Source organism: Salmo salar, chromosome 01, assembly GCF_965601325.2.
Source record: "Salmo salar chromosome 01, fSalSal1, whole genome shotgun sequence".
Taxonomy (NCBI): Eukaryota; Metazoa; Chordata; class Actinopteri; order Salmoniformes; family Salmonidae; genus Salmo; species Salmo salar.
In genome coordinates, this window is record NC_138291.1 from 132324956 (window position 1) to 132340908 (window position 15953).

The following is a 15953-nucleotide window of genomic DNA, read 5'->3' on the forward strand; positions in this document are numbered from 1 at the left end:
GAGCTTATCGGACTCCTTTTTCTTCATATCTCCGGATTCCTACTGCAAGCTCTGAACCTCTTCACCTGGATTACCGCAGCTAGCTAGCTGCTCTCCTATTGGCTTCTCTTGGCTAATGTCCCTGTCCCGAAGCATGAACCAATTTGCCTGGAGCTAGCCTATACTAGGCCCATCTCCCTGATAGCTGAAGAAGTCCATCAGCCACTCCTTGGGCTACAATAGCTATTTTGCCAATTGGCCTGGACCCCTTTTATTGCCGATACGGAGCCCCGCCGATCCATTACGACTGGACTACTGACGTAATCCGCCCGAGGGTTTTTTTCAACAGGCTCCTCCGTCGCGACGTCCCCTGAATGCCCATCTGCTACCCTGCTAGCTACGGCCCGCTAGCTGTCTAGAGCATATCGGACTGTTAGCTGAAGTGGTCCATCAGTCAATTTCTTGGGCTACTATACCTATTTTGCCAATTGGCCTGGACCCTTTTACTAAACAGACCCCTGCTGATCCATCATGACTGGTCTGCCGACGTAACCGCACGAGGGGGCTACAAAAGTCTTCTTCCATCGCGACGTCCCTCTAAGGCCCTTCTGCTAGCCCCGGCCCGCTAGCTGTCTGAATCGCCGTGTCTCCGGCCCATCCAGCTACTCATTGGACCCTTTGATCACTCTGCGACGCAAGCCTCTCCCTAATGTCAATATGCCTTGTCCATTGCTGCTCTGGTTAGTGATTATTGTCTTATTTCACTGTAGAGCCTCCAGCCCTGCTCAATATGCCTCAGCTAACCCTCTTGGCCCACCTCCCACACATGCGGTGACCTCACCTGGTTTAATTGATGTCTCTAGAGACAATACCTCTCTCATCGTCACTCAATGTCTAGGTTTACCTCCACTGTATTCACATCCTAACCATACCTTTGTCTGTACATTATGCAATGAATCTAGTCAACCGCACCCAGAAACCTGCTCCTTTTACTCTCTGTTCCGAACGTACTAAATGACCAGTTCTTATAGCCCTTAGCCGTACCCTTATCCTACTCCTCCTCCTCTGCTCCTCTGGTGATGTAGAGGATAATGAAGGCCCTGCAGTGCCTAGCTCCACTCCCAATCCCCAGGCGCTCTCATTTGTTGACTTTAGTAACAGTAAAAGCCTTGTTTTCATGCATGATAACAATAGAAGCCTACTCCCTGAGTTTGTTTTATTCACTGCTTTAACACACTCTGCCAACCCGGATGTCCTAGCCGGGTCTGAATCCTGGCTTAGGAAGGCCACCAAAAACCCTGAAATTTCCACCCCTAACTATAACATTTTCCGACAAGATAGAACTGCCAAAGGGGGCAGAGTTGCAATCTACTGCAGAGATAGCCTGCAGAGTTCTGTCTTATTATCCAGGTCTGTGCACAAACAATTTGAGCTTCAACTTTTAAAAATCCACCTTTCCAGAAACAAGTCTCTCACCGTTGCCGCTTGCTATAGACCACCTTCTGACCCCAGCTGTGCCCTGGACACAATATGTGAATTGATTGCCCCCCATATATCTTCAAAGCTCGTGCTGTTAGATAACCTAAACTGGGACATGCTTAACCTCTCTTGGGTAGGGGGCAGTATTTTCACGTCCGGATAAAAAACGTACCCGATTTAATCTGGTTATTACTCCTGCCCAGAAACTAGAATATGCATATAATTGTTTGATTTGGATAGAGAACACCCTAAAGTTTCTAAAACTGTTTGAATGGTGTCTGAGTATAACAGAACTCATATGGCAGGCCAAAAACGGAGAAAATTCTATACAGGAAGTGCCCTCTCTGACCATTTCTTGGCCTTCTATAGCCTCTTTATCAAAAACAGAGGATCTCTGCTGTAACGTGACATTTTCTAAGGCTCCCATAGGCTCTCAGAAGGTGCCAGAACAGGGAATGATGACTCTGCAGTCCCTGGCTGAAAAACAGTAGGGGTTTTGGATAGTGGTCGATCTGAGAACAATGACACAGGCGCGCGAGTGCAAGTGAAGACACCATTTTCTTCTTTCAGTCTTTGAACGAAAACAACGTCTCCTGGTCGGAATATTATCGCTATTTTACGTGAAAAATCGCATAAAAATTGATTTTAAACAGCGTTTGACATGCTTCGAAGTACGGTAATGGAATATTTAGAATTTTTTTGTCACGACATGCGTCCGCGCGTCACCGCGCGTTTGGGAAGCACAGTTCCCGCTCAGCCCAGTCAAAACTGTTCGCTGCTCTGGCACCCCAATGGTGGAACAAGCTCCCTCACGACGCCAGGACAGCGGAGTCAATCACCACCTTCCGGAGACACCTGAAACCCCACCTCTTCAAGGAATACCTGGGATAGGATAAAGTAATCCTTCTAACCCCCCCCTTAAAAGATTTAGATGCACTTTTGTAAAGTGGTTGTTCCACTGGATATTATAAGGTGAATGCACCAATTTGTAAGTCGCTCTGGATAAGAGCGTCTGCTAAATGACTTAAATATAAATGTAAATGTCACCGTTCGGATAGGGACCTGAACGCACGGACAAAACAGAGGATATTTGAACATAACTATGGATTATTTTGAACCAAAACAACATTTGTGGTTGAAGTAGAAGTCCTGGGAGTGCATTCTGACGAAGAACAGCAAAGGTAATCCAATTTTTCTTAGAGTAATTCTGAGTTTAGTGAACGCCAAACTTGGTGGGTGTCAAATTAGCTAGCCCGTGATGGCGAGCTATCTACTCAGAATATTGCAAAATGTGCTTTTCACCGAAAAGCTATTTTAAAATCTGACACTGCGATTGCATAAAGGAGTTCTGTATCTATAATTCTTAAAATAATTGTTATGTTTTTTGTGAACGTTTATCGTGAGTAATTTAGTAAATTCACCGGAAGTTTTCGGTATGTTTGCTAGTTCTGAACTTCACATGCTAATGTAAAAAGCTGGTTTTTGATACAAATATGAACTTGATTGAACAAAACATGCATGTATTGTATAACATAATGTCCTAGGAGTGTCATCTGATGAAGATCATCAAAGATTAGTGCTGCATTTAGCTGTGGTTTTGGTTTTTGTGACATTATATGCTAGCTTGAAAAATGGGTGTGTGATTATTTCTGGCTGGGTACTCTCCTGACATAATCTAATGTTTTGCTTTCGTTCTAAAGCCTCTTTGAAATCGGACAATGTGGTTAGATTAACAAGAGTCTTGTCTTTAAAATGGTGTAAAATAGTCATATGTTTGAGAAATTGAAGTTATAGCATTTTTAAGGTTTTTGAATTTCGCGCCACTCGATTCCACTGGCTGATGACTAGGTGGGACGATTTCGTCCCACATACCCGAGAGAGGTTAACCTGTTATGGCTAGGGGGCAGTATTTTCACGGCTGGATAAAAAACGTACCCAATTTAATCTGGTTACCACTCCTACCCAGTAACTAGAATATGCATATACTTATTACATATGGATAGAAAACACCCTAAAGTTTCTAAAACTGTTTGAATGGTGTCTGTGAGTATAACAGAACTCATTTGGCAGGCAAAAACCTGACAAGGTTTCATGCAGGAAGTGGCCTGTCTGACAAGGTGTCGTTCTTCTTGTCTCTGTTTATTGAAGAGTGAGGATCTTAGCTGTCCCGTGACACTTCCTACGGCTGCCATAGGGTCTCAGAAGGCGGTAAAAAGCTGAATCGTGGCTTTGCAGGCTCTGGCTGAAAAAAAGTAGCGCGTTTGGGTAGTGGCTGGTTCCAGTACTGTGAGACTCAGGCTCGTGCCCGCGTCGACCAAAAGCTTTGTTTACTTTCCTCTGTTTAGCTAAATGGACATTCCCGGTCGGAATATTATCGCTTTTTTACGAGAAAAATGGCCTAAAAATGGATTTTAAACAGCGGTTGACATGCTTCGAAGTACGGTAATGGAATATTTAGATTTTTTTTGTCACGAATTGCGCCATGCGCGCGACCCTTATTTAGCCTTTCAGATAGTGTCTGGAACGCACGAACAAAACGCCGCAATTTGGATATAACGATGGATTATTTTGGACCAAACCAACATTTGTTATTGAAGTAGCAGTCCTGGGAGTGCATTCTGACGAAGACAACAAAAGGTAATCAAACTTTTATAATAGTAAACCTGATATTGGTGAGTGCTAAACTTGCCGGGTGTCTAAATAGCTAGCCCTGTGATGCCGGGCTATGTACTTAGAATATTTCAAAATGTGCTTTCACCAAAAAGCTATTTTAAAATCGGACATATCGAGTGCATAGAGGAGTTCTGTATCTATAATTCTTAAAATAATTGTTATGCTTTTTGTGAACGTTTATCGTGAGTAATTTAGTAAATTCTTAGCAAATTCCTCCGGAAATTTGCGGGGGGTATGCTAGTTCTGAACGTCACATGCTAATGTAAAAAGCTGTTTTTTGATATAAATATGAACTTGATTGAACAAAACATGCATGTATTGTATAACATAATGTCCTAGGTGTGTCATCTGATGAAGATCATCAAAGGTTAGTGCTGCATTTAGCTGTCTTCTGGGTTTTTGTGACATTATATGCTAGCTTGAAAAATGGGTGTCTGATTATTTCTGGCTTGGTACTCTGCTGACATAATCTAATGTTTTGCTTTCGCTGTAAAGCCTTTTTGAAATCGGACAGTGTGGGTAGATAAAGGAGAGTCTTGTCTTTAAAATGCTGTGAAATAGTCATATGTTTGAAAAATTGAAGTTTTTGTATTTTTGAGGAATTTGTAATTCGCGCCACGCCTATCATTGGATATTGGAGCAGGTGTTCCGCTAGCGGAACGTCTAGATGTAAGAGGTTAACACCCCGGCCATCCTACAATCTAAGCTTGATTACTTCAATCTCACACAAATTATCAATGAACCTAACCCTCATAGATATCATCCTAACCAACCTGCCCTCCAAATACACCTCTGCTGTCTTCAACCAGGATCTCAGAGATCACTGCCTCATTGCTTGCGTCCGTAATGGGTCTGCAGTCAAACGACCACCTCTCATCACTGTGAAATACTCTCTAAAACACTTCAGCGAGCAGGCCTTTCTAATCGACCTGGCCCGGGTACCCTGGAAGGATATTGACCTCACCGTCAGTAGAAGATGCCTGGTTATTCTTTAAAAGTGCTTTCCTCACAATCTTAAATAAGCATGCCCTATTCACTCCAGACCTGACTGCCCTAGACCAGCACAAAAACATCCTGTGGCGTACATTTACATTTTACATTTACGTCATTTAGCAGACGCTCTTATCTAGAGCGACTTACAAATTGGTGCATTCAACTTATGATATCCAGTGGAACAACCACTTTACAATAGTACATCTATATCTTTTTGGGGGGGAGGGTGGGGGGGTAGAAGGATTGTACAGTATTAGCATCGAACAGCCCCCGCGATATGCAACTTTTCAGGGAAGTTAGGAACCAATATACACAGGCAGTTAGGAAAGCAAAGGCTAGCTTTTTCAAACAGAAATGTGCATCCTGTAGCACAAACTCCACGGAGAATAAGAGCACCTCCTCCCAGCTGCCCACTGCACTGAGGCTCGGAAACACTGTCACCACCGATAAATCCACAATAATTGAGAATTTCAATAAGCATTTTTCTATGGCTAGCCATGCTTTCCACCTGGCTACCCCTACCCTGGTCAACAGTCCTGTACCCCCCACAGCAACTTGCCCAAGCCTCCCACATTTCTCCTTCACCCAAATCCAGATAGCTGATGTTCTGAAAGAGCTGCAAAATCTGGACCCCTACAAATTAGCCGGGCTAGACAATCTAGACCCTCACTTTCTAAAATGATCGGCCACAATTGTTGCAACCCCTATTATTAGCCTGTTCAACCTCTCTTTCGTATCGTCCGAGATCCCCAAAGATTGGAAAGCTGCCGCGTTCATCCCCCTCTTCAAAGGGGGAGACACTCTAGACCCAAACTGCTACAGACCTATATCTATCCTACCCTGCCTTTCTAAGGTCTTCGAAAGTCAAGTTAACAAACAGATCACCGACCATTTCGAATCCCACCATACCTTCTCCGCTATGCAATTAGGTTTCCGAGCTGGTCATGGGTGCACCTCAGCCATGCTTAAGGTCCTAAACAATATCATAACCGCCATCAATAAAAGACAGTACTGTGCAGCTGTATTCATCGACCAAGCCAATTCAGACTCAACAGCCTTGGTTTCTCAAATGACTGCCTCGCCTGGTTCACCAACTGCTTCTCAGACAGAATTCAGTATGTCAAATCAGAGGGCCTGTTGTCCGGACCTCTGGCAGTCTCTACTGGGGTGCCACAGGGTTCAATTCTCAGGCCGACTGTATACATCAATGATGTCGCTCTTGCTGCTGGTGATTCTCTGTGCCACCTCTACGCAGAGGACACCATTCTGTATACTTCTGGCCCTTCTTTGGACACTGTCTTAACTAACCTCCAGACAAGCTTCAATGCCATACAACTCTCCTTCCGTGGCCTCCAACTGCTCTTAAATGCAAGTAAAACTAAATGCATGCTCTTCAACCGATCGCTGCCCGCACCTTCCCGCCCATCCAGCATCAATACTCTGGACAGTTCTGACTAAGAATATGTGGACAACGACAAATACCTAGGTGTCTGGTTAGACTGGAAACTCTCCTTCCAGACTCACATTAAGCAGCTCCAATTCAAAATTAAATCTAGAATGGGCTTCCTATTTGGCAACATAGCATCCTTCACTCATGCTGCCAAATATACCCTCGTAAAACTGACTATCCAACCGATCCTTGACTTCGGCGATGTCATTTACAAAATAGCCTCCAACACTCTACTCAGCAAATTGGATGTAGTCTATCACAGTGCCATCCATTTTGTCACCAAAGCCCCATATACTACCCACCACTGCGACCTGTATGCTCTCGTTGGCTGGCCCTCACTTCATATTCGTCGCCAAACCCACTGGCTCCAGGTCATCTATAAGTCTTTGCTAGGTAAAGCCCCGCCTTATCTCAGCTCACTGGTCACCATAGCAGCACCCACCCATAGCACACGCTCCAATAGGTATATTTCACTGGTCACCTCCAAAGCCAATTCCTCCTTTGGCTGACTTTCCTTCCAGTTCTCTGCTGCCAATGACTGGAACGAATTGCAAAAATCACTGAAGCTGGAGACTCATATCTCCCTCACTAACTTTAAGCACCAGCTGTCAGAGCAGCTCACAGATCACCGCACCTGTACATAGCCCATCTGTCAATAGCCCATCTGTCACATCTGTTCGAATGATCGGACCAAAATGCAGCGTCGGTTTCATTCCACATATTTACTGGACAGTGAAACTTAATGCGATACAAAATAAACTGAAGGAACAAAACAACAAACCGTGACGCAGGAGGAACAAACACACTCACAAAATATAATCACCCACAAAACACAAGTGGGACAAACATCAACTTAAATATGACCTCGAATTAGAGACAACGACAACCGGCTGCCTCTAATTGGAGGTCATGCCAAACAAAAACCAACCTAGAAACACAAAACTTGAAACTAAACATAGAAATACAAAAACGGACAAACAATCCTGTCATGCCCTGACCTACTCTACCATAGAAAATAACAACTTACTATGGTCAGGACGTGACACCATCCAACTACCACATCCCCATACTGTTATAATTTTTTGCTCCTTTGCACCCCAGTATCTCTAATTGCACATTCATCTTCTGCACATCTATCACTCCAGTGTTTAAATAGCTAAATTGTAATTATTTTGGCACTATGGCCTATTACCTACCTCCCTTATCTTACCTCATTTGCACAGACTGTACATAGACTTTTTTTTCCTAATGTGTTATTGACTGTACGTTTCTTTATTCCATGTGTAACTCTGTGTTGTTTGTGTCGCACTGCTTTGATTTATCTTGGCCAGGTCGCAGTTGTAAATGAGAACTTGTTCTCAACTAGCCTATCTGGTTAAATAATTTTTTTTTTTAAAATACAACTATTAGCTCCAACCTGTTCACTGCCATTTTTGGTGTAATTGCCCTAGATGAGAATGTTAGCTCGCCGCCTTCCTTTATGCAGTGGGTTAAGGAGGTTTTATTTTTTTATTTGTATTTTTTATTTAACCTTTATTTAACTCGGCAAGTCAGTTAAGAACAAATTCTTATTTACAAAAACGCTTACCCGGCCAAACCCGGATGACGCTGGGTCAATTGTGCACCACCCTATGGGACTACCAATCACGGCCGGATGTGATACAGCTTGGATTCAATCCAGGAACTGTAGTGACACCTCTTGCACTGAGATGCAGTGCCTTAGACCACTGCACCACTTGGGAGCCCAAGGTGATGTAATCTCTGCCTCTGAAGAAGGTAAGGTAAACTTTGCATGCATCCTGACAAAAGTTAGACTTAACCTGGTCCCCATTCATACAATACGTGGAGAGCCTGTCTTTTACTTAGTGTAACTTGTATATTTTGGTAAGCAATCATGTCTGTTCTAGTGGCCATATATTGTGCTGACTCAACTATAATTATATATATTTTTTAAATTAAAAAAAGGTTTCTATTACTGGTCATGTTCTTGTCCTATTTAATTTCATTGTCTGTGATATTCTTGTATGATGCTTTAGTGGGTGGGTGGGTTGGAGGGATGGAAGGATGGGTGGGTGGATAGGGGAATTAGGGGTATTACTGTTTTTCTGTTGTCATATCTGAAAATCTATAAATAAACTACAAAGAAAAGAGGAAATAATGCCTAAAAACCTGTTTTTGCTTCATCATTATGGGGTATTGTGTGTAGATTGACGAGGAAAAAAACAAACAATTTAATACATTTTAGAATAAGGCTGTAACGTAACAAAATTTGGAAAAAGTCAAAGGGTCTAAATACTTTCCGAATGCTTTGTACATGTTCCTGAGACGTAACCCCGGTTCTATGAACCAAACACACATTTACACTCACAACCCCATTTTTATATCAGGCGACCCAACAAGAAGTCTAGAACAGTTGATGTGTTGAAAACCGTCACATAGCTAAACAAAGTTAACAAGCATGGCACTTTCTTTTGACTCCACTACTGCGCACGCAATGATGTTAGTGTTGTTTAACCTGGGTGCCAAATTTGGATATTGACTTCAGGTTTTCGGGAATATATTGAAAAGTAACTTGACATTTGACGTGTTAATCAGTCAAATTTGGATTGTAATGACAAGACGAAAATTGCATTGAAAGAGGAGCGTACTGAAACAGTGCATAAAGTAAGGACTGTAATGTTAGTTAGCTACATTATTTTGTATTTTTTATTAACTATTATTTAATCAGTGGAGCCCAACTGAGACCAGGGTCTCATTTTCAATGGTGACCTGAGACCATCAATTAAGAGATAAAAAAATATATAAAAAGATACAATATCAAGTACATTACATTAGAACATCACAGCCATCATAGACAAGTTATTAAGTCAATAAATCAAAACAATTGCACACCTCGGTGAACTCATTTATCATTAAGCTTTAAAATTCCATAGTGGCACCAGGGAATCCAAATTCAATGAATTTTGTAAGTGATTCCAAAGATGTGAACCGTGAAAACTAAAAGCAGATTTACCTAATTCTTTGGAGACCCGAGGAATCTGAAGAGTTAACCAACCCTGTGAATGGGTTTGGTATCTCATTCTTTTATATATTAGCAACGAAGTTAGATAAGTTGGAAGCTTGTGTAGTAGGGTTTTGTAAACAAAAAGGGAATAATGAATTGATCTACAGGACGTTAATGAGGACCAGCCAACCTTTTGATACAGGAATCAGTGGTGAGTATTAAAACTGTCTCCAGTGTTAAAATTAATGGTGTTTTGGTAGACAGCATCCAAAGGCTTAAGAGTAGTGGCTGTTGCAATCTGTTAAATGGTTGACTAGAGTATGGAGTAATATTAGCTAACGTTGGGTTATTTGTTATGGCTACCCCCTACTATTTTGTGGATAAAGAGTTACCTGTCTAACAGAACACAGAGGGTGTTCTTTAATGGAAGCCTATCCCAAAAAATCCATGTAGAATCAGGAATTCTCCAGGGCAGCTTTCTAGGCCCCTTACTTTTTAGATTGCCACTGAGTAAAGCCAGTGTGTCTATGTATGCGGATGACTCAACACTATACACGTCAACTACTATAGCGACTGAAATGACTGCAAAACTTAACAGAGAGCTGCAGTTAATTTCAGAATGGGTGGCAAGGACTAAGTTAGTCCTAAATATTAAAAAAACTAAAAGCATTGTATTTGGGACAAATCAATCACTAAACCCTAAACCTCAACTAAATATTGTAATGAATAATGTGGAAATTGAGCAAGTTGAGGTGACTAAAATGCTTTGAGTAACCCTGGATTGTAAACTGTCATGGTCAAAACATATTGATACAACAGCAGCTAAAACGGGGAGAAGTCTGTTCATAATTAAGCGCTATTCTACCTTCTTAACCAACAATTCAGGTCCTTTAGTCCCTAGTTTTATCACACCTGGACTACTGTTCAGTCATGTGGTCAGGTGCCACAAAGAGGGACTTAAGAAAATTGCAATTGGTTCAGAACAGGGCAGCACGGCTGGCCCTTAGATGTACACAGAGTGCTAACATTAATAATATGCATGTCAATTTCTCCTGGCTCAAAGTGGAGGAGAGCTTGACTTCATCACTACTTGTATTTGTGAGAGGTATTGACATGTTGAATACATTGAGCTGTCTGTTGAAATAATAGCACACAGCTCAGACACCCATGCCTACCCCACAAGACATGCCACCAGAGGTCTCTTCACAGTCCCCAAGTCCACAACAGACTATGGGAGGCACACAGTACTACATACAGCCATGACTACATGGAACTCTATTCTACATCAAGTAAATCCTGCAAGCAGTAAAATTAGTTTTAATAAACAGATAAAAAGATATACCTTATGGAACAGTAGGGACTGTGAAGCAAAACAAACATAGGCACAGACACATGCATACAAACATGTGCACTATACACACACGTACACATGGATTTTGTGTTGTAGATATGTAGTAGTAGAGTAGGGGCCTGAGGGCACACACTTAATGTGTTGTGAAATCTGCTGTGAATGTATTGTAATGTTTAAAAAATGGTATAACTGCCTTAATTTTGCTCGACCCCAGGAAGAGTAATGGGTGTCTCTAATAAATAAAAATGCTAATTGCATGTATTATACATCAGCAGCGTGGCAGTTTCCCAAAGTTTAGTGTTGACTATGAACTTTACTTAACCAGCTAGCTAACTTTGCTATGTGGAAGAATGTCAGTTAGTTATATTGTCAACATTGAGTTGTGCTGGTGCATAATCCATCCATACATCCAACATTACAGCCTTGTTGGCTTGTAGCCAGCTAACGTTAATGGCTAACGTAGGTTGGCTAGCTAATTCGCAAAAGCAGCCACGGGCGTTCGCAATCTTATTTGTGCACATTTGTTTGTGCTCTGATTACACGCAAGAGTCACATGTCAAGGCCAACAGTTTACACAGATGACTTCAGCCATGTGAAAAACTTTCCATAGCAAAATATAGCCAACTTCCTTTGCTTGGAGCTTGCCTCTCATCTGATTGGTGTTAGCTAGCTACTAGCACTGTTGCTGCACAACCCAAGTGCTTTGGTCCGGTTTTAGAACTCAGATTTGGCTGAAAATATGTTAGCATTGTCAGAAATGCTACAAAAAGGTGGCAAGCACATTGTTGGTTCTTAATGGATATAAATGAGCCGCCTGTGAGAGCGATAAATTATACATTTAGTCAATCCGATAGTCACTTTATGGATGGTGTAGTCACGTCTTAATCCGATGTCTAGAATTTGAGCTAGATGGGCTCAGAAAACACTCTGAAAACTAAATTGCTAACGACCCTGTTAAAAATCTGTTATGTGGTTCGCTGTAACAGCCGGAAGGCTCATGACGAGAGGCAAGGAGAGTGTTATGTACCTCTAATCAAATTGATTTGCAAATTTTCATCGACATTGGTGTCATATTGGCTTAGATATGATGGTCGGGAGAGTTGAATTTAACATTGAGCTTCAACCAGAATAGAAGGTATCATTTGAGATGTAGCTATTGTCATATTCTCCTGGGAATACAACACTCAACAACACTGAACATGTGTGCAGTTTAAAATAGCATGGCATCCACTACTTTGGTATCTATGGACACACCTGGTTGAGAAAGTGCATATTCCTTCTCCACTGTTTTCTTGAGGATCTTAGTTTGGGCTTTATTAGTGCTTCAATGTCGCGCCTACAGTACATCCCGGTCAACTCTCACAATCCTTCATCAGGCCAGGCGGAAAAAGGGTGTGACCAAGGTCAAGTGCAGGAGATTCACACGTGTAAACAATTTTAATTTCAAAACAACATCAGTATAAATGGATGGCTGTGTAGCCGGGTGGAACCTGACATAGATTTTAGGTTGAATATTATGTGAGGTTGGAGTCACCAAGCCCTGGCCAGTTGAAAACATGCAGGATTTGAAGCACCTGAGCAAATTAAAAGCAGCGCTGCATTGTCTAGTCTCACTGTATGTATATGGCTGTAGTGTATGTTAGCCCATACTGGACTCAGAAAGTGGATGAGAATCACATAGAACTTACGGGAAACCCTCGAGGTCCAGCTTCTCCCAGCTCTCCAATTTTCCCCTGGGAAGAGAGCACAAAAAGCAGGAAAAATAAGATCAGAACTGTACGAGATAGCTGACCTAATGTACACCAAATGTGCTACCAAACACAGGCTAAGAAAAGACTGACCATCATATAATAAACACACAGCTACAACTGAAATACAAATTAGCATATTTGTTGCAACACTGCTGTATGAGTGCAACATATTGACAGTGGATAAGGTGAGTCCTCTCCTTACAAGGTAAAGCAGTATATGCTTGAAGAAATTGCTACACACAGTAAATCCAAGAATTACAGTGTACCTACAAGCTCATAAGAACAAGAAACTGTAAAAAAGCTGCCTGTCTCAAGTGGCGTGCCTGTCAGTAAATCAGTTAGGGCTAAGGGGCTGGGCTATCCAGTGTAACATAACCAGGGGTGAAATATGACAGTGATAGGAAACTTCAGCATAATTTTACCTCATCTCCCGAAGAACCCATTTTTCCTGGAAGACCATCAGGGCCCTGTGGAGAGAAAGGGATGATGAGGAGGGATAAGGAGGGAAAGTATGAATATGTGAGTAGTGTGACAGAAGTGTGTGTGTGTGCGCGCGTGTTTGAGTGAGAGGAAAAAGGAGAAAGAGGCAGAAAAAAAGTCAGACCAAGAGACAAACATCAGGAAAGCAGACAGCAGATATATGGATGGCGGACATGACTAGTATACTGTAGTATTTACTGTAGTGTTTTGTGGACATGACCACCATACTGAAGTATACACTGTAGTGTTTTTGCAGACTTTACTGTAGTATTCACCGTAGTGTTTTTGCGGACATGACTAGTATACTATAGTATTCATTTAAGTATTTTTGAGGACATGACTGTAGTATTTACTGTAGTATTTTTGCAGACTTTACACTAGTATTCACTGTAGTGTTTTTGCAGACTTTACACTAGTATTCACTGTAGTGTTTTTGCAGAGTTTAATGTAGTATTCACTGTAGTGTTTTTGCAGAGTTTAATGTAGTATTCACTATAGTGTTTTTGTGGACATGACTCGTATACTGTAGTATTTACTGTAGTGTTTTTGCTAAGGTGTTTTCTGGTACGTTGCATTGCTCAGAACTGTTGACCCATCTCAATAGGTGGCCTGTCATGAACCTGTGTTTTATATTCTGGTTGAGGTGTTCCCCACATTAAACAGTAACTGGCAAAGTCTGGCAGTTGTTCCATTTTAGCTAACCCTAGTCGGCAGGTGTTACTACCGTCATGTCCACAATAATACTATGGTATACTACAGTCTTGTCCGTAAAAACACTACAGTAAATACCCACAGAAATACTCCATAATAAAAAAGCCTCCATAAAAATCTGTCAGTTTAGAGATCATATCTTTTCTTCTCACAAAATCATCTGTAGCCTACTATTATGACCCCTCTATGGAAAGATGACTCTCACGGACGCTATGGTTTTATCAGTTTTGCTCTACGACCCCCACAAGCGTCTTGGGACTCATCTGCAGTCGGTACAGCCGATCTGCCAACTTCTGTCTGTAGCGTCCAAACAGTCTGGGGTACACATGACCCCTCCATAGAAAGGTGAGATTCTCACAAACATGTACATGTCAGTTGTTTTGCTGTAGGATGCCCACAGGCCTCACAAGACTCGTATGATGGTCCCCCGGTACCAGTTGAAAAAAGGAATGAAAGTATACAGTATCTGAACACTGTTTAGTGCCACAAAAAGGGGTAAAAAATAAATAAATATGTTTCCTGATCTTTGTTATACCATTCATATATACTGTAGGACAGACACTTCAGAATAAACTTCCTTTTAACAGGACATAGACAAAGGGTTTTTTAACCTGTCTCCTCCTCTTGTCTCATCTACACTGATTAAAGTGGATTTAAGTGGATTTAAGTGCTATGATCCCCTATTCATCAATAGGGGATCATAGCATTCACCTAGATTTACCTGGTCAGTCTATGTCAAGGAAAGAGCAGGTGTTCATGTTTTGTATACTCAGTGTAGTATTCTACAGTATACTACAAAATTCTTAAGTCAGCACTACACAATCAAGGAATACTCCAGTGTGGATTATAGGATTATACAGTATACTATAGTTTACAACAGTTTACTATATAATTCTATAGTAAATACTATAGTAATCGACAGTAAACTGTAGTATTTTTTATGTGGGCCCCATGTGTATCTGCACCTTGGTCTTTTTTGGGGGTGTGCGTTACAGCTGAAGTCCCGTACACCCTGCAGGGCTGTGACCTTTGACCCAAGCAGGAGTCTTACCTTCATGCCCACTAACCCCAGCTTCCCCGTTGGACCGTCGGGCCCTCTCGCACCCTGAAAAAGAGAGGCGTTTAATTAATATAGACCAGTAGAGGTCCCTATAACACAGCCAGACAGACAGACAACATAGCACAGCACAACAGACTCTTATTTTATATAAGCCATCATTGCCTTAAAAACATATGTGTACCCCCAAGTATATCAATAAGTGAGTGTGAGGGTGTATTTTGTCGGCAAGGAATAAACATTTTCCTCTGTGGTTGTTGTTTGCATTTGCAATTTTAACGGGCAGAAAGGTTTCCATGTACTAAATTGCCGCAGACATACACTACCGTTCAAAAGTTTGGGGTCACTTAGAAATTGTCACGTCCTGGCCAGTATAAGGGTTAATTGTTATTGTAGTTTGGTCAGGACGTGGCAGAGGGTATTTGTTTCATGTGGTTCGGGGTGGTGTGTTAGTTAGGAGGGCGTTTGATTTATTATTTCCGGGTTTTGAGTTATGGTCTATGTTTATGTATTTCTATGTGTAGTCTAGTGAGTGTGTTTCTATGTTGAGTTAATTGGGGTGGACTTCCAATTGAAGGCAGCTGTTTGGTGTTGCCTTTGACTGGAAGTCCTATATTAGTTGGGTGTGTTTGTCTTGTATTTGTGGGAGATTGTTTTTGCATTGCGTGTTTTTGTCAGCCTGCAAAACTGTCATTTGTCGTGCTTATTATTTTCTTGTTTTTCCGTGTTCAACGTTTGTTAATAAATGAAGAAAATGAACACCAACTCTGCTGCATATTGGTCCACCTTTTCGGACGACGATTTCGCTATATCGTCCTCCGACGAAGAAAGGCGTGACAGAAATGTCCTTGTTTTTGAAAGAAAAGCACATTTTTTGTCCATTCAAATAACCTAAAATTGCTGGAAACGGCTGATTTTGAATAGAATACCTACATAGGCATACAGAGGCCCATTATCAGCAACCATCACTGCTGTGTTCCAATGGCACATTGTGTAAGTCAATCCAAGTTTATCATTTTAAAAGG

General features: G+C 41.7%; 1 protein-coding gene across 1 annotated transcript in view; it reads right to left on the reverse strand.

Moving 5' to 3' along the window:
- The window catches only part of col27a1a (collagen, type XXVII, alpha 1a), a 365335-nt gene that overhangs the window by 115689 nt on the left and 233693 nt on the right, over positions 1-15953 (reverse strand). The window contains exons 29-31 of the mRNA XM_045688056.2: positions 14923-14976; positions 13103-13147; positions 12618-12662 (exon numbers count right to left, since the gene is read on the reverse strand). Of these exons, the coding sequence (XP_045544012.1) occupies positions 12618-12662; positions 13103-13147; positions 14923-14976 (144 nt within the window). The remainder of the gene's footprint in view (positions 1-12617; positions 12663-13102; positions 13148-14922; positions 14977-15953) is intronic.